Source organism: Rhinoderma darwinii, chromosome 5, assembly GCF_050947455.1.
Source record: "Rhinoderma darwinii isolate aRhiDar2 chromosome 5, aRhiDar2.hap1, whole genome shotgun sequence".
Lineage (NCBI taxonomy): Eukaryota > Metazoa > Chordata > Amphibia > Anura > Rhinodermatidae > Rhinoderma > Rhinoderma darwinii.
Genome location: NC_134691.1, coordinates 221,272,403 through 221,292,157, shown reverse-complemented (window position 1 = coordinate 221,292,157; position 19,755 = coordinate 221,272,403). Strand labels below are relative to the sequence as shown.

Genomic DNA, 19,755 nt, shown 5'->3' with positions numbered 1-19,755 from the left:
CAATCACTCTCAGAATCATCCAGATGTTCATTTGCAAACTTCAGACGGGCCTGCACATGTGCCTTCTTGAGCAGGGGGACCTTGCGGGCACTGCAGGATTTTAATCCATTATGGCGTAATGTGTTACCACTGGTTTTCTTGGTGACTGTGGTCCCAGATGCCTTGAGATCATTAACAAGTTCCCCCCGTGTAGTTTTCGGCTGAGCTCTCACCTTCCTCAGGATCAAGGATACCCCACAAGGTGAGATTTTGCATGGAGCCCCAGATCGATGTCGATTGACAGTCATTTTGTATGTCTTCCATTTTCTTACTATTGCACCAACAGTTGTCTCCTTCTCACCCAGCGTCTTACTTATGGTTTTGTAGCCCATTCCAGCCTTGTGCAGGTCTATGATCTTGTCCCTGACATCCTTAGAAAGCTCTTTGGTCTTGCCCATGTTGTAGAGGCTAGAGTCAGACTAATTAATTGAGTCTGTGGACAGGTGTCTTTTATAGAGGTGACCATTTAAGACAGCTGTCTTTAATGCAGGCACCAAGTTGATTTGGAGCGTGTAACTGGTCTGGAGGAGGCTGAACTCTTAATGGTTGGTAGGGGATCAAATACTTATTTCTCTGTGCACAATGCAAATAAATATATATAATTTTGACTGTGATTTTCAGTTTTTTTTTTTTATATAATCTATCTCTCACTGGTAAAATTAACTTAGCCTAAAAATTCTAGACTGTTCATGTCTTTGACAAGGGGCAAACTTACAAAATTAGCAAGGGATCAAATACTTATTTTCTTTACTGTATGGATAGTCATGCCAGGGGCTCCAACAAGTGGGAAATCCCCGGCCAGAGCATTGCCGACGCTCTGGCCAGTGATTCTTCTCCTGGAGGAGCCTCTGACGTCACTGTCCACATATGGACAGTGACATGAGGGGCTCTCTCTAGGAGCGGAATTCCTGGCCAGAGCGTTGCCGACACTTTGGCATGGGATTTTGGCATCTCAAAGCCCCAAATATCACTGTCCATATATGGACAGTGACGTCAAGAGCTTTCCCAAGACAGGAGTCCCTGGCCAGAGAGCTTGCGATGCTCTGGCCCGGAACTTCATAGTTGAAAGCCCTGACATCACTGTCCATATATGGACAGTGACTTCAAGGGCTTCCCTGGGCTCAGCGCATGAAGTAGCGCTGTGCCTGGGAAATCCTATTGTGAGGTCCACGATCAGTTTTTAACAGTCGTCACAAGAATTGATTCCTTAAAAATGACCGTTAAAAACTGATCATTTGAGTTCTATTTGAAAACAGTCAAAAAAAGGACATTAAAAAAACAGCCATGTGATTTCTGCCATAGAACTACATTATTCTAAAAATGTCCATGTGATGGCCGTTAAAAAAATGGCCATCATACGGCCATTTTTCCTGAATGGGAAGAAGGAAAAAACGGCTGGCACTGCTGAACCAGAAACACTTGTGTAAACGGAGTATATCAAATGGTTTTCTTATCTTTGCTGATTATGGCAGCCTAGTTGCCCGGAGGTGCTCATCGATCAAGTAGAAATTATCGAGGCACTCACCGGATATTCAACAAACTTCTTTATTTCTGGATCTCGGTCAGGATGTGGAATTAGCCTACGGCCGTTTCACGTGCGTACACGCTTCCTCAAGGCCTCAATTTCTACTTGTTTCACACGGCCATTTTTCCCTGTCGTGTGAATTTAGCCTAAAATTTGGCCTTTTTTTAAGCTTTGACTATAAAGTCAACAGCCTGATGACACTGGTATTTGGTGTGTACCTAGCCGACAGGACCTTGCCTGGTAAGATCCAGTTTATCAGCAAGAGACTGACATGTTTCTTGAGAAAGCTGCCTTGTTTTTGCAATTTTTTTAACTGAGAATTAAAACTTAGAAATACCAGAGCACAACACACCTTACATCCCATGAAAAGACAATTTCCCTGCTTTACTGAACAGAATAAGCATTTTATCTTTATTAACATAATTGCAGTTTTATCTAATGACCAATTAACAGATAACATGATTAGATAAAGATGAGATCAAATAGTTTGCCATTAGAACACTGGAGTAATGAATGCAGGAAACTGGGCTTTGCAGTCATATGTAAAAACAAATAAATGATAAATCAGCAAGTTTAACCCCTTAACGCACCATGACGTAACTGTACGTCATGGTGAGCAGTAAGTTCGCGCACCTTGACGTACAGTTACGGCAGTGCTTTGACAGTTAACCGCCGCACGGCGCTACACCGCAGCGGCGGTTAACTGTGCAGGGTGTCAGCCCTGCTCTCCCCGTTGCCGATCAGCGGCCTGTCGCCGCTGATATCGGCAGTTAACCCCTTAATTGCGGCGCTCGATTTTGAACGCCACAATTAAGGTCTTTAGCGCCGATCGGCAGCCCCCATGTGAAATCACGGGGGCTGGCGATGGTACCCATGGCAACCGGACGCCAGACAATGGCTTCCGGGTTGCCATGTACAGAAGCCTATGAGGACCACCCCGAGGGTGGTCGTCGTAGGCTTCCTGTCAGTGTGACTGTCTCGTCACAATGACAGTTGAAATGCATTACACTACGTGTGTAGTGTAATGTATTCCAGCAGCGATCAGAGCTGCAAGTCTAAGTGTCCCCTAGTGGGACAAGTGAAAAAAGTAAAAAAAAGAATACAAATGTTTTCAAAAAAAGTGTAAAAATAAAAGTTATAAGTGACATAAACAAGAACTGCTTTTTTTCCTATAATAAGTCTTTCATTATAGGAAAAAAAATGAACACGTAAAAAAAAAGTACATATATTTGGTATCACCGCGTTCGTAACGACCCCAACTATAAAACTATAATATTATTTTTCCCGCACAGTGAACGACGCAAAAAAAATAAACGAAAAACAATGCCAGAATCACTATTTTTTGGTCACCACCCCTCACAAAATATGTAATAAAAAGTGATCAAAAAGTCGCATGTACGCCAAAATAGTACCGATACAAACTACAACCCGTCCCGCAAAAAACAAGCCCTTACACAGCTTTTTTGACTGAAAAATAAAAAGTTACGGCTCTCAGAATATGGTGACACAGAAAATACATTATTTTCTAAATAAGTTATTTTATTGCTAAAACGCTGCAAAACATAAAAAAACCTATATACATATGGTATCGCCGTAATCGTACCGACCCGCAGAATAAAGTATAATAGTCATTTATAGCCCAGGGTAAACACCGTCAAAAATAAATAAAAATCATTGTCAGAATTGATGGTTTTTGGTCACCTGGCTTGCCGAAAAATTGAATAAAAAGTGATCAACAAAATCGCATGTACCCCAAAATGGTACCAATGAAAATTACAGATTGTCCTGCAACAAATAAGCCCTCACACGGCTCCGGTGGTGAAAAAATAAAAAAAGTTCCGGCTCCCAGATTATGGCGATGCAAAATGTGCAGAGTGTTCCAAAAGTGGATAAGATCTGGCACCATTTATCAGTGCGACACCGGCCACATATCTGTGGATTATTATTTATTTACCCCATTATTATACCCTCTTATTATGCCCCTGATGTATTCTGCCCAGCCTACATGTGCCCCAACATTATAAACTGAAATACCAGCAAAACGCCAGAGCTACTACCAAGCAAAATATGCGCTCCAAAAGCCAAATGGCGTCCCTCCCTTCTGAGCCCTACAGCGTGCCCAAACAGACGTTTATGTCCACCGATATGGCATCGTACCAAAAAATGGTACCAATAAAAACGACAGCTCGTCCCGGAAAAAATAAGCCCCCACACCGCTCTATTGACAGAAAAATAAAAAAGTAGTGGCTCTTGGAAAGCGGGGAGGAAAAACGAAAAAGCAAAACATGAATCAGTTCGTAAAGGGTTAATTACTTTCTAATGAAAAAACATTTATGACCACATGTGGGGTATTGCCGTACTCGGGAGAAATTGCTTTACAAATGTTGGGATGCATTCTCTCGTTTATCCTTTGTGAAATTGAAAAAATGCAACATTTTAGTGGAAATAATGTTGATATTAATTTTCACGGCCTAATTCTAATAAATTCTGCAAAAGACGTGTGGGGCCTAAATGCTCACTATACCCCTAGATACATTCCTTAAGTGGTGTAGTATCCCAAATGGGGTTACTTTTGGGGGGCTTCCACTGTTTCGGTCTCTCAGGGGCTTTGCAAATTCGACATGACACCCAAAAACATTCCAGCTAAATTTGAGCTCCAAAAGCCAAATAGCGCTCCTTCCCTTCTAAGCCCCGGTGTGGGTCCAAACAGTAGTTTATTACCACATATGGGGTATTTACGTAATCAGGAGAAATTGTTTTACAAATGTTGGGGCGCTTTTTCTCCTTTATTCCTTGTAAAAATTAAAAATGGCTACCTTTTTTCAGAAAAAAAGTAGATTTTCATCTTCACATACTAATTCAAATAATTTAGCAAAAAAACTGTGGGTTCAAAATGCTAACTATACCCATAGATAAATTCCTTGAGGGGTATAGTTTCCAAAATGGGGTCACTATTGGGGGGTTTCCACGGTTTTCTTCCCTCCAGTGCATTGCAAACGCGACACGGCACTGAAAACTATTCCAGCAAAATCAGAAATCCAAAATCCAAATGGTGCTCCTTCTCTTCTGAGGCCTGTTGTGGGTCCAAACAGCAATTTATTACCACATATGGGGTATTGCTATAATCGGAAGACATTGCTTTACATATGTTGGGGTGTTTTTTCTACTTTATTCCTTGTAAAAATTTAACATTTCCTAATTTTTTCACAAAAAAAGTAGATTTTCACCTTCACATACTAATTCAAATAAATTTAGCAAAAAAACTGTGGGTTCAAAATGCTAACTATACCCATAGATAAATTCCTTGAGGGGTATAGTTTCCAAAATGGGGTCACTTTTGGGGTGTTTCCACTGTTTTGGCAGCACAAGGCCTCCTCACACCTGACATGGTACCTAAAATATATTCTAATAAAATAGAGGCCCAAAATCCTCTAGGTACTCCTTTGCTTCTGAGGCCGGTGTTTCAGTCCATGACTGCGCTAGGGCCACATGTGGGCTATTTCTAAAAACTGCAGAATCTGGGCAATAAATATTGAGTTGCATTTCTAGGGTAAAACCTTCTGTGGTATAGAAAAAATTTATTACAAATGAATTTTTGAAGAAAAAAAATGAAATTTGTAAATTTCACCTCTACTTTGCTTTAATTCCTGTGAAACGCCTAAAGGGCTAAAATACTTTGTGAATGCTGTTTTGAATACTTTGAGGGGTGCAGTTTTCAAAATGGGGTGATTTATGGGGACTTTCTAATATATAAGGCCCTCAAAGCCATTTCAGAACTGAACTGGTCCCTGAAAAAATAGCCTTTTGAAATTTTCTTGAAAATATGAGAAATTGCTGCTAAAGTTCTAAGCGTTGTAACGTCCTAGAAAAATAAAAGAATGTTCAAAAAACGACGCAAACATAAAGTAGACATATGGGAAATATAAACTAGTAAGTATTTTGTGTGGTATTACTATCTGTTTTACAAGTAAATACATTAAAATTTAGAAAAATGCTAATTTCTGCTAATTTTCTCTAAATTTTGGCGTTTCCTACAAATAAATATTGAATTTAATGACAAAATTTTTTCAGTATCATAAAGTACAACATGTCACGAGAAAACAATCCCAGAATCGCTTGGATAGGTAAAAGCATTCTGGAGTTATTACCACATAAAGTGACACATGTCAGATTTGCAAAAATGGGGCTGGTCCTGAAGGCCAAAACAGGCTTAGACACTAAGGGGTTAACCTGCACTTTGTTATTTGCAAAATTAGTGATTTGTATTTTGAAATCAATTTAATGATACCATGATAAAAAAAAAAGTATAAATAAACAAAGATTTTTTCCTGATGCCAAAGGTTTTTTTGCTTTTTTTTAACCAGTTTAAGAACAGGCTATATTTCCCTTAATTATTGGGCACAGTTTTGTTTTTTCTAGTACTTGCAGGTTTCAAAGACATAACATGTTTTCTCGTTTGGATATTCAAATAATTTTTTAACTTTTATTTTCCGTGATACTTTTTATGCTTTTTTGGTGTTTTATGGGGGAAAAAATAAAACAAGAAAAGCGTCTGTTTTTTTTTTTCTATTTTGCCACTAATGCCACTAAAATACATTTCTGTTGTGGTCATTTTGATAAAGGGGATTAATACATTGGTCAGTAACCCTTCAGCTAGCTGTGGTAGTCGTTGTTTATTTTAGGGGGGTTTCCCTTTTTTTTTTCTTTACTATTTTTTTACACATTGTGTCCCTCATCGGGTCGAAGAGAACCTTTGGGGAACATTTTAACTTTACATACATTTTTTTACATTGTTGATCTCCCTTGTAATTGGGACTGTAACTATCAGTCTCAGTTACAGGGAGAAATACATTATTCTTACATACACTGTAGAGATTATTTGGGTATTCTAAGCTCAAGCAGCTACTGCTGATACCCAGCACCCAGTCCGGACTGGTTAGCATATTTAACAGTATACCCGGCACTCTATGGGAGTGTGACTGTCTCTGACAGCCGGCTCGCCTCTCCAGCCGCAGGCTCTGCAGAGATGTTTCTAAAAGTCTGTAAAGAGTCATAGAAGGACCAGCCCAATGTCAAATGATGGACAACATGCACGAAGTAAAGGTAGGGGTCTTAATGAATATGATGTTTATGGGATTTTACAAAATCAAACATTGAGGCTACATCACACGTTGTGTATATTTCTGCGGAAAATACGCACCAAAACTGTAGCAATTCGCAGGAAATTCGCACTTAATCATGCATTTTTCGATGCGTTTTTTTATGTGGTTTTTACGTTTTGATTCGTTTTTCGGTGCGTTTTCATGCTGCAGGTTTTTGTGTGATTTTACACAAAACTAGGCAGATACAATTCACAAGCGGAAACACAGGATAAATTTACATACTGCAGATTTTCAAATACGCACCGCAGGTTAATTTCTGTCCCAACAAAATACTGCAGCGTGTACATGAGATTTCCTGGAATCTCATTGACTATGCTGGTACTGTATTAGGGTAGGTTCACACGCAGGGAACAAAAAGTCTGAAAATACGGAGCTGTTTTCAGGCGAAAACAGCTCCTGATTCTCAGACGTTTTTGTAGCAACTCGCATTTTTCGCAACATATTTTACGGACGTAATAACGTCCGTAAAATATGTTGCGAAAAATGCGAGTCAATGGAGTCAATGAAAAACGGCTTCAAAACTTCCCAAGAAGTGACATTCACTTCTTTTTCGCTGGCATCTTTTTACGCGCCGTATTTTGACAGCGACGCGTAAAATTACACCTCGTGGGAACAGAACACCGTAAAACCCATTGCAAGCAATGGGCAGATGTTTGTAGGCGTAATGGAGCCGTTTTTTCAGGCGTAATTCGAGGCGTAAAACGCCCGAATTACGTCTGAAAACATTGCGTGTGAACATACCCTTACGCTGCGGATTTGACACACACATATCTGCGCGGCAAAACCGCACCTAATACGCATCGTGTGCATTGAGCCTGAAGGCCTGGCTATGAGGGTCCGACCACAGGAAAACAACTCCACTAACCCTAGGAAGGGAACTCCACCGGTCAGCATAATGTAACAACATATTGCCATATTTCGGCTCATTGATGTGGTCCCATGTATCAGAACCCCATTGATGAGACGTTGATGGCATATCCTAAGGATTATGCATTATCAAAATTATGCATCAATAACTGCATAGTTATAAAATGCAAATCATAAATTACAAACAAAAAGTAATGTCAGTACTCCTTCTTTAGTGGAATAATGTATAATTCTAGACATACTAGTCTGCTTATTGCATATTGGTTTGGATACTGTTAATATTAGAGCCGACATCAGACAAACCCACTGGAATTGAGGGAAGCTAATCTAAAGGTAACCACCAATATGGCTGGACTTTAGCAAATTTTTCTGCCACATTTAAATGAAATAAGAAATGTCCATATATCTGTATGTAAAAGTAGAATAATTAGAAAACTGTGGCTCCTACTCTTACATCTGATTTACTAAAACATAGCTTTTTTATGTTTTGGGTTAAAATCTTTAAATTACACTCCGCTAATTTCAATCTGTATTTGTCTCTTTTTCTGCTCTCCAGTAGAGATCCACAAATAAGTAAATAGATTTTTAATAATGCCCTGTAGGTGTCGTAAAAATTCCTCACCTCCAAATATGGAAATTTATTTTAAAGAAGACATGCATTAAAGTATAATACAACTTAAAGTTGTAATGTGAACTTAACAGCTCTACTAGTAAACTACTGTAGTATTTCTGCTAAATTTATATTTAACCAACAAGTCAATGAGCTGGAAAAATAAAAACATAAAACCATAATATAACAAGTTGCCATAAACACATAAAAGATAGCCCTCCAGGTATCTGATTGTATGTTGTATTTTTCATAAAAATGTCTGGAATGAAAACCTCATATTAAATACATAACTCCTCTCATTTCAAACTTGTGAGCTTCAAAATGTTAATGTGTATTCACAGAGAGTAAAGCTGTTCACTAGTTATTTATACTGTTTACCAACTTTTATTTAGACATGAAAGCAAAATATGTCTAGCATTATGACAAAAAATGAATACAAGTGATTTCTATAACCTATAATATAAATTATAACGTAATATAAATTTGCATTTTTTAAGAATTAAACCTTTGTTAAAATTGTTAGAAATTGATCAAAAAGACAAGAAATAAAATAACAAGGATATAAGTTCTGTACCTAGACAGTACCAACAATAGTCCACATGATATACTGTTTAATGTCATATATAAACAAATACATTAAAATGAAGCAAAAATCTAGCTACAGCTGCAGTCCAGAGGTATAATCATACAACTCCTAAGGATTGCAGCTGTCACTTGATAGTTAAAACTGTAGCCCCTATCTAAGGTTCTCCCCTCGAGTCATATGAGATGTAATGATTAGGTGGATAATAAACACCAGGGGAAGAGATAGCGTATGTTCAAATAGGGTGGACATGATGCGTAAAAGTATACAGGGTATCCACCCTGGTGGCCGCAGGGAATTCCGGCCAAAAAAGAACCAAATTGTGGTGCAGTTTTTTGGCCAGAATGTCTGCTGCAGAAAACTGCACATGAAAACTTGTAGCACGGCCCCCTGGGATGATGTTTCATCCCATGTGATCGCTGCAGCCTGTGACTGGCTGCAGCAGTCATAAAGGATGAAACGTCTTCCCTGGGGACCAGGCTGGATGTAGGAGCAGAGAATTCTGGGTAAGTATAACCCCAACAACTGCTATTTGTTGTGGGTTTTACCTCCCCATTGAATTCAAGAGGGAAAACCCATAACAAAAAAGTAGTGATTCCGCAAATACAATTGACATGCTGTGGATTAAAAACAGCATCGCAGATCAATTTCTGAGCATTTTTTCCACTTATCATTTACGCAATGTGTGGTCGAGATTTGTTCAAGTCTCATCCACTCCGCTCCTGCTGAATTATTCTGCGGATTATCCACAACTAAATCCGTTGGGGAAAATATGCTGTATTTACGCTACGTGTGAACTCGGCCATATACTAATGTAAAAAAGGAAAACTTAAGTCAAACATATATGATTAAAAGAATCTTAAAAGAGACACAAGTCCTACCATGCGCTAAAATATTTTGGGGTCTCTGAAGAAACAGCTATCAGATTTTCTCTTTTCCATTTTTGAACCAATCAGATATGCTGGAAATCTGGGTCATTTGAGAGCTTTGGATAATAATGTATGTATATGTCAATAACTAAAAACAAATTGCAAATTTTGGGGGGGGATCTACTATAAAGTTCAATGTAAAAATATATCTTGATCTATATCTTGGGATTTAGAATAAATAAAAAAATATTTTTTTTTCTTGAGGCAAAAGAATGTTAGTAGCAGTATATTACTTGAATTACCTTAGACAAATAAGACTCAAAATTATTTTCCAAGTGATTCATATAATAAATGCATGATGACTATAAGCAATGTGTTTAGTCTTAGCTACTCACCTTGAAGCGGTTGATCAAATCGTAACGTGTGAGTAATTCATAAAAGATAAATTTAAGTGCATGCTCGCTACTAGAGTCATTTAGTGCAAATACATCAAAGGTCCACTTGTCAACATTCTGCAAGAGAACAACATGAGGAGTTATTAATTCTCGAACCAACACACATGTACTTTGACATTAACATTTATCCTGCCAGCATTAATGATAGAAATATATATGATATATTATACGTGTACTTCCTTTGATCGGGGCACTATGATCAACACTGAGAAGTAGTTATTGCAGGTTGAGCCATTCTTCTCCAATAAACAATCAGTAATGCAGTTTATAGAATAAACAGTATTTATGCATGAAATATTCACTAACATGTTGATATGGACTTAACAAAAATGTATAATAATAATGATAGAACTTAAAAAAACAGAATAGTATTTAATATTTAAAATTAAAAATAGACAAAGAGGAGCCTAGATATACATGAATTGTGGGGGCACAAATAATTGATGTAGTGGTGGTGGGAGATTATATTTTGATCCTCACGATAGCTGTCCTCTATTCTTGCCAAAAGCAATTGGGAGCAACAACAATAAGGGCAATTCTACTAGTATATCTTCATTTTAATTTAAGGACCGGCAGGTAGAGTCATCTAAAATAGAAAGTGTATGCATCCAGAGTAAGATGTACAGTAGTTTGAATGTTCACAAAGTTATAACTCAGTTCTCAAGTATTAGAGGAAAACATTGCGGGTGATGGAGTGTGGCCCGCAGATGGTATATATTTTAATGGCAGCCGGACCCAAGACATTGTATTTGTGTACAGCCCAGAAAGTTCATTTATCAAATGCATACTAAAGTAACAAGAGCGTTCACTAGACATGGAGTGCAGCTGCAAACATGGCCGGCCTTAGCTATGTTTGACCAGTGCGGTCGCACAGGGCGCCAGCCGCCACACTGCAAGAGGGGCGCCAGCGGGTGTGTGTATCCCCGCGCCGTTGCAACTACCAGCGTGGATACAAACACTAACTGCAGGCGCCTTTCCACCTGGGCGCTTCTTCACTTAACCGTCGCTACCGCTGTACCAGCCATAGCGGCTTCTAGCGGTGACACCGGGCATGAGGGCTGTGGCACCGCTAGCAGCTGCTGTGGCGACGGCACTATAGAGGTATCTCCCTGCTCTGCTGTCTACTAGCGCCACTCTAGCTCCCTGAAGGAGCGGAATCCCCGTGTGGCCGGGGATTCTGCTCCTGTAGCGCTGCTTGATGTCTCTGTCCATATATGGACAGTGACATCAGGGGAAACTCCTTAAGCGGAATCCCCGGTCACAACCTTGCAGACTCTATGACCGGGGATTCCACTCCAGGAGAAGCCAATGACGTCATGGACAAAGACGACAGGAGCTTCTCCTGGAGTGGAATCGACGGTCATAGCGTCTGCAACGCTGTGGACGGGGATTCCGCCTCAGGAGTTTTCCCTTATGTCACTGTCCATATATGGAGAGAGGCATCAAGCAGCGCTCCAGGAGCGGAATCCCCGGCCACACAGGGATTCCGTTCCTTCAGGGAGCTACAGTGGCGCTATCTATACTGGAAGGGGGGGGGGTTGCTATCTACAGGAGGCACTATAGCAGAGCAGGGAGGTATCTCCCTGCTTTGCTGTCTACTAGCGCCACTGTAGCTCCCTGAAGGAGCGGAATCCCCGTGTGGCCGGGGATTCCGCTCCTGGAGCGCTGCTTGATGTTTCTGTCCATGTATGGACAGTGACGTCAGGGGAAGCTCCTGAAGCGGAATCCCCGGTCACAGCATTGCAGACTCTATGATCGGGGATTCCACTCCAGTAGAAGCCAATGACGTCATGGACACGGACGACAGGAGCTTCTCCTGGAGTGGAACCGACGGTCATAGCGTCTGCAACGCTGTGGACGGGGATTCCGCCTCAGGAGTTTTCCCTGATGTCACTTTCCATATATGGACAGAGGCATCAAGCTGCGCTCCAGGAGCGGAATCACCGGCCACACGGGGATTCCGCTCCTTCAGGGAGCTACAGTGGCGCTATCTTTACTGGAAGGGGGGGGGGCTATCTACGGGGGGGGCTGTGGGCTGTGTGGCACTACCTACAAAGGACAACTGTGCAGGAGCACACAAAATACCCAGCTTTCCCGTGTATCAAAAAAAAAAAGTGTGGAAATAAACTAAGATATAACTTTTATTTAATCTAGCTAAAAGGATTAATCCTTTACTCAGACTAAATAAAAGTTATATCTTAGTTTATTTCCACACATTTATTTGATAGCTGGGAAAGCTGGGTATCTTGTGTGCTCCTGCACAGTTGTCCTTTTTTGAATGTCTATTGCCCGCCAGCTATCAGGGTCATTTCATAGTCCTTGCACTACCTACAAGGGGGCTGTGGGCAGTGTGGCACTAACAACCAGGGGGCTGTGGGCTGTGTGACACTACCAACCAGGGGGCCGTGGGCTGTGTGGCACTACCAACCAGGGGGCTGTGTGGCACTATCAACCAAGGGAATGTGTGGCACTACCAATCAGGGGGCTGTGGGGCACTACCTACCAGGGGGCTGTGCGGCACTCCCTACCAGGGGGCTGTGGGGCACTCCCTACCAGGGGTCTTTGCGACACTTCCTACCAGGGGGCTGTGCGGCACTCCCTACAGGGGGCTGTGCGGCACTCCCTACAGGAGGCTGTGCGGCACTCCCTACAGGGGGCTGTGCGACACTCCCTACATGGGGCTGTGCGACACTCCCTACATGGGGCTGTGGGACACTCCCTACAGGGGGTTGTGCGGCATTCTCTACAGCGGGCTGTGTGGCGCTATCTACAAGGGGGCTGTGTGGCGCTATCTACAAGTGGGCTGTGTGGCGCTATCTACAAGGGGACTGTGTGGCGCTACCTACAAGGGGGCTGTCTGGCACTACCTACAAGGGGGCTGTCTGGCGCTACCTACAAGGGTGCTGTCTGGCGCTACCTACAAGGGGCTGTGTGGCGCTACCTACAGGGGGAATCTGTGAGTGGGGGGCTGATGGTCATTTTACTGTGAGTGGGGGGTTGATGGTCATTTTATTGTGAGTGAGGGGCTGATGGTCTTCAAGTGGTTTCCACCTCTGACCTCCAATTGAGATTAATAGGAGGCAGAAAATACCTGCGGCGCCCATTTGGAGCTTTTTTTTCCTGCGTCTTTTGCATTCGCTTCAACAGCTTAAGAAAAAACACAAAAAAAAAGGTCACACAATGCTGTCAGTTGCTGAAGGAATTTTGAGGCAGATTTTTTTTGCCTTACAAAAAACGTGTGTGAACATGCCCTATGAGTGGAGTGTTTGTTCTTAGCAGTTTTCTGTCTTTCTCAAAACAATTTTTGGTAGGGGGGCCCTGAGGAAATTTTGTTTTTCCAGTGCTGCCTCGAGTCCGAAAAGGTTGGGAAACTCTGTACTAGGCTATAGGGTCCCGTCATGGAGCAGCTCAGTTCGTCATGGGAACGGGGGCCTAGGTGAGTACAATTTTTGTTTTTGTTTGGAGGCACTGTCTACAAGGGGGAGGTGCGGGGACTGTATGGCACGATCTACAAGGGGGAGGTGGGGGACTGTATGGCACTGTCTACAAGGGGGTGGTGGGGGACTGTATGGCAATGTCTACAAGGGGGAGGTGCGGGGACTGTATGGCACGATCCACAAAAAGGAGGTGGGGAATTATGGCACTGTCTACAGGGAGGATGTATGGCAAAATCTACAGGGGGGCACTATATTGTGTGGGGGCCACTAAGCGGACATTATACTGTGTAGGGGTACTACAGATGGCATAATACTGTGGCCACAATTAGAGGACAAAATACTGTGTCCTTGAAGGGGTTGTAATATATTATATCATTAAATATCATTATTATACTGTATGGGGCACTAAAGGGGCATTATAATTTTTTTATGGGGCATTTTTTTTTAATGATGGGGTGGGGCGCCTAAATATCATTTCGCACAGGGCGCCATCTATCCTAGGGCCGGCCCTGGCTGCAAATTCAAACAAAATAGATGCAAAGACTATCTGCTTCACTGAAAGTGAAGAACAAATTCGATCCTGTATGCAAATGCATCCAGAAGGTAGCGGAATGTTCCAGTAATTGGTTTTTGAAGGATAGCCATAGCTGTGACTTTCTTCATTCTCCGAGTAAATGTAATTGTGGCTCCATTATGTGTTTAGCTCAGATTTGGAAGCATTTATTTGAAACTGTGATGCCTCCATTTTTTATGAGGACTCAGAAGAAATATTTTAATGGTGAATGGCATAAGGCTGTGTATGACTTACACATATAAACGTATAACTACTGAGGCGTATGCAGACTGTTTTAATGAGCTTTACAGCGATAGCCAGGTCAACTCAGTCCAGCTGGCTATGCATTATAAGGCTGAGCGGCATTGTGATCACCGAAGAACAAATTATCGAACCATTATTACAGGCTCTATAGTTAACAAACGGTGCAGAAATAATTCAGTAGGACAGATCCTCAAGATGCGGAATTAAGGAATTAGTGGCCCAATCTTATTCAAGGCCCCATAATTTAAGATACTGTACATACACTGTATTTTTAACATTTACAGTATTATATATTCTGCTTCTTCAGAAATATATGTGGAATTATTCCATGCAAAATCACAGGAATGATCCAAGTAGTGGTATCTCAAGTTACCTACAGGTGCTGCATTACCATTTGTATACATTTTCCATATTAAAAGAAATGAAATAAAAAGTAATTTCATTATATAATTGTTATTATTATTTCTATTATTATTATTATTTATACGTGGTATTAATAAAGAGTTGAATAATTTTTTGAGTATATGGTAGTGCCTTGCTTTCTTTCTATCTTTGTATATGCTTCTCTTGGCCTGAGGCTATGTTCCCACGGGACAGATATGCTGCGGAAAAATCTGCAGCGTATCCCTACCAGAATCCACAGGCAATTACGGATGAAAGTCCGCACCAAATTGTATTTAATTTAGTGTAGATTTTCGGCTAGAATGACGACGTGTCCCTGCTCCTCACATCTGGTATCCATGCAACTGGCCTTCTGTGATGATACTGCGTACCATGTGACCACTGCAGATTGTGATTGGCTGCAGCAGTCACATGCAGCATCATCGCATCAGGCCGACAGCATGGAGAACACCTGAGGGGACAAGGAGCTGTCGCTAAGGCAACTCCATGTGAGGTGAGTATGGGCTTTTTTTTCTATTTTAAAGAGAAAATAGGTGTTTTTTCTCCCTGCTAGCAGTTTGTGCTGCAGATTTACAGCAACATTTGCTATTTTTTGTGGGTTTTTACATCTCATTGAATTCAATGTGGAAAATCTGCAACAAAAATGCAATGATTCCGCAGCATAAATTGACATGCTGTGGATTAAATATCTGCACTGCATTTACCCTGCATATTATTTCCACAGCATGTGAATGAGATTTATTAAAATCTCATCTACTTTTGCAGCTACTGTAATATGCTGCAAATGTTTCATCCGCTAATTCGTAGAAAGTAAAAGAAAAATGGGATGCATGAGGTAAAATGATGAAAGCATTTCTTTGTAGTGTCTGGGTTCTGGTTCTAATTTATAATAAAATGTGAAATACAAATGAAAGTAATAAATAGAGAACAAATACATTACAATGAAAAGAAATTAAGTGTAAAAAAAAAATAGATGTTGAATTATTAAATACTGAACTTAACCTTTATGATTTATTAATATGTATAAATAGGATACATTATCACTTTGCTTGTGACTGTGCATGAGCATGTCATGTGCAAACCTGTTTTTTCATACCTGTGGGCAATTCAATATTAATCACATGAGTGTCTTGTGCAACTTTGTAATTTGTTTTTATGAAAAAAATGTTTTACTTTTTGCGATACAGCTTCTATGTATACTGGGTACATAGAAGCTGTATCCTGCAGTGAAACCTGAATCTGTCAGGCCCGCGGCACTGACGGGTCCAGGTTTCACTGCAGGATACAGCTTCTATGTACCCAGGATACATAGAAGCTGTATCTCAAAAAGTAAAAATATGTTTCAATAAAAACAAATTACAAAGTTGCACAAAACATTGAAATACACAGTTTTATTTAAAAAAAAATGAAAAAAAATATATTCTTCAAAGGATTACAAAACCTTTAACATAAACTGCCAGGTTAAAGCTGATCACTGGGAGTCAGACTCTAAGGGTATGTGCACACGGTAGCAGGCTTTTACGTCTGAAATGACAGACTGTTTTCAGGAGAAAACAGCTGCCTCGTTTCAGACGTAAATGCTCCTACTCGCATTTTGCGAGGCTTCTCTGACAGCCGTAAATTTTGAGCTGTGCTTCATTGAGTTCAATGAAGAACGGCTCAAATTATGTCTGAAAGAAGTGTCCTGCACTTCTTTTGACAAGGCTGTATTTTTACGCGTCATCGCTTGACAGCTGTCAAACGACGACGCGTAAATGACAGGTTGTCTGCACAATACGTCGGCAAACCCATTCAAATGAATGGGCAGATGTTTGCCGATGTATTGTAGCCCTATTTTCAGACGTAAAACAAGGCATAATACGCCTCGTTTACGTCTGAAAATAGGTCGTGTGAACCCAGCCTAACCCTTCTAATCATATTGTACTACCCTATTTAACCCCTTAACGACATGTCACATACTGGTGCGCCGCAGCCGTTAAGGGGAAGTATGGAGTGGGCTCACGGGCTGACCTCGCTCCATACTCAGCAGGTGACTGCTGTGTTACACAGCCGACATCTCACTGCAACGGGCGGAATCCAAGATCCCTTTGATTCCGCCCTTTTAACACCTTAAATGCTGCGGTCAATCGCGGCCGCGGCATTTAAATTGTTAGAATTAGGGGGCGCCCCCTCAAACACGCCATCGCTCCCCCACTGCGGCACAATCGGCCATTTACAGTGGTTGTTGTGGCAGCCAGAGGGCCTAATGAAGGCCCCCAGGTCTGCCTCCGGCAGGGCTTCAAAGGAGACTGTCAGAATCACAATATACTGCAATACATTAGTATTGCAGTATATCATGCAAGCGATCCAACGATCGCTGCTTCAAGTCCCCTAGGGGGTCTAATAAAAATAGTAAAAAACAGTTAAATAAAGATTTTTATAATGTTCCAAAAAAAATATATATTAAAAGTTAAAAAAAAAACCACTTTTCCCATTTTTTTACTAACACTTAAACTGTAAAACCGTAAAACTTGTATAACTTGATTGTTGAAAAAATCACGTAGAGAAATTTCTGTTAAGCTTAAACCTAGCGCTATTATTATAGTAATGTAGTAGTCTTATAGTAATGTAATATTATTAGAGTAATGTAGTATTATAGTAATGTAGTATTATTATAGCAATGTAGTATTATTATAGTAATGTAGTAGTATTATAGTAATGTAGTATTACTACAGTAATGTAGTAGTGTTATTATAGTAATGTAGTATTGTTATATTAATGTAGTTATTGTAGTGTAGTATTGTTATGGTAATGTAGTATTATTATAGTAATGTATTGGTATAGTAATGTAGTATTGTTATAGTAATGTAGTATTATTATAGTAATGTAGTATTGTTATAGTAATGTATTTTTATAGTGATGTAGCATTATTATAGTAATGTAGTATTGTTATAGTAATGTATTGTTATAATGATGTAGCATTATTATAGTAATGTAGTATTGTTATAGTAATGTAGTATTATTATAGTAATGTAGTATTGTTATAGTAATGTATTGTTATAGTGATGTAGCATTATTATAGTAATGTAGTATTATAGTAAAGTAGTATTGTTATAGTAATGTATTATTATAGTAATGTAGTATTATTGTTATAATAGTAATGTCGTATTATTATAGTAATGTAGTATTGTTATATTAATGTAATAATGTTATAGTAATGTCGTATTATTATAGTAGTGTACTATTATTATAGTAATGTGTTATTGTTATAGTAATGTAGCATTGTTATAGTAATGCATTATTATAGTAATGTAGTATTGTTATTATTATAATAGTAATGTTGTATTATTATAGTAATGTAGTATAGTTATAGTAATGTAGTAATGTTATAGTAATGTAGTATTATTATAGTAATGTTATAGTAATGTAGTATTATCATAGTAATGTAGTAATGTTATAGTAATGTAGTATTATTATAGTAATGTTATAGTAATGTAGTATTATTATAGTAATGTAGTATAGTTATAGTAATGTAGTAATTTTATAGTAATGTCGTATTATTATAGTAATGTACTATTATTATAGTAATGTGTTATTGTTATAGTAATGTAGTATTATAGTAATGTTGTAGTAACGTAATGTAGTATTATTATAGTAATGTAGTATAGTTATAGTAATGTAGTAATTTTATAGTAATGTCGTATTATTATAGTAATGTACTATTATTATAGTAATGTGTTATTGTTATAGTAATGTAGTATTATAGTAATGTTATAGTAACGTAATGTAGTATTATTATAGTAATGTAGTAATGTTATAGTAATGTAGTATTATTATAGTAATGTAGTATAGTTATAGTAATGTAGTAATTTTATAGTAATGTCGTATTATTATAGTAATGTACTATTATTATAGTAATGTAGTTTTGTTATAGTAATTTAGTATTATAGTAATGTAGTAATGTTATAGTAACGTAATGTAGTATTATTATAGTAATGTAGTAATGTTATAGTAATGTAGTATTATTATAGTAATGTAGTAATGTTATAGTAATGTAGTATTATTATAGTAATATAGTATAGTTATAGTAATGTAGTAATTTTATAGTAATGTCGTATTATTATAGTAATGTAGTATTATTATAGTAATATAGTATAGTTATAGTAATGTAGTAATTTTATAGTAATGTCGTATTATTATAGTAATGTACTCTTATTATAGTAATGTGTTATTGTTATAGTAATGTAGTATTATAGTAATGTAGTAATGTTATAGTAACGTAATGTAGTATTATTATAGTAATGTAGTAATGTTATAGTAATGTAGTATTATTATAGTAATGTAGTAATGTTATAGTAATGTAGTATTATTATAGTAATGTAGTATAGTTATAGTAATGTAGTAATTTTATAGTAATGTCGTATTATTATAGTAATGTACTATTATTATAGTAATGTGTTATTGTTATAGTAATGTAGTATTATAGTAATGTAGTAATGTTATAGTAACGTAATGTAGTATTATTATAGTAATGTAGTAATGTTATAGTAATGTAGTATTATTATAGTAATGTAGTATAGTTATAGTAATGTAGTAATTTTATAGTAATGTAGTATTATCATAGTAATGTAGTAATGTTATAGTAATGTAGTATTATTATAGTAATGTTATAGTAATGTAGTATTATTATAGTAGTAATGTAGTATAGTTATAGTAATGTAGAGGTCGCCTTGTCGTGGCAGGTGGGCTAACACTTTTTGATCAAAATGTGCACTAAGAACCTCCCTATTTGTAAGTAGATTTAGCTTTAGTGCATATTTATTTATATTTAGTGGTTTAGGTGGCATTAGTGTTGCAGGGTGCTGTCGCCATTTTTTGTCTGCTGTATTTCTGCAGTCACAGGTGTTCTTGCACCTGCATACATTTTGTATCATTTAGTTGGAATGTGCTGTTCAACTTTTTGTTCTGTTTATGTGATCCATATATGTGGGGTTAGTGACTGCCTCCACT

General features: G+C 38.7%; 1 protein-coding gene across 6 annotated transcripts in view; it reads right to left on the bottom strand.

Annotated features, from left to right (window-relative positions):
* The window catches only part of PDE1C (phosphodiesterase 1C), an 851,320-nt gene that overhangs the window by 259,527 nt on the left and 572,038 nt on the right, over positions 1-19,755 (bottom strand). For all 6 annotated transcript variants that reach the window (XM_075826958.1, XM_075826955.1, XM_075826954.1 and 3 more), the window contains one exon: positions 10,051-10,167. In XM_075826958.1, coding sequence (XP_075683073.1) covers positions 10,051-10,167 — 117 coding nt within the window. The remainder of the gene's footprint in view (positions 1-10,050; positions 10,168-19,755) is intronic.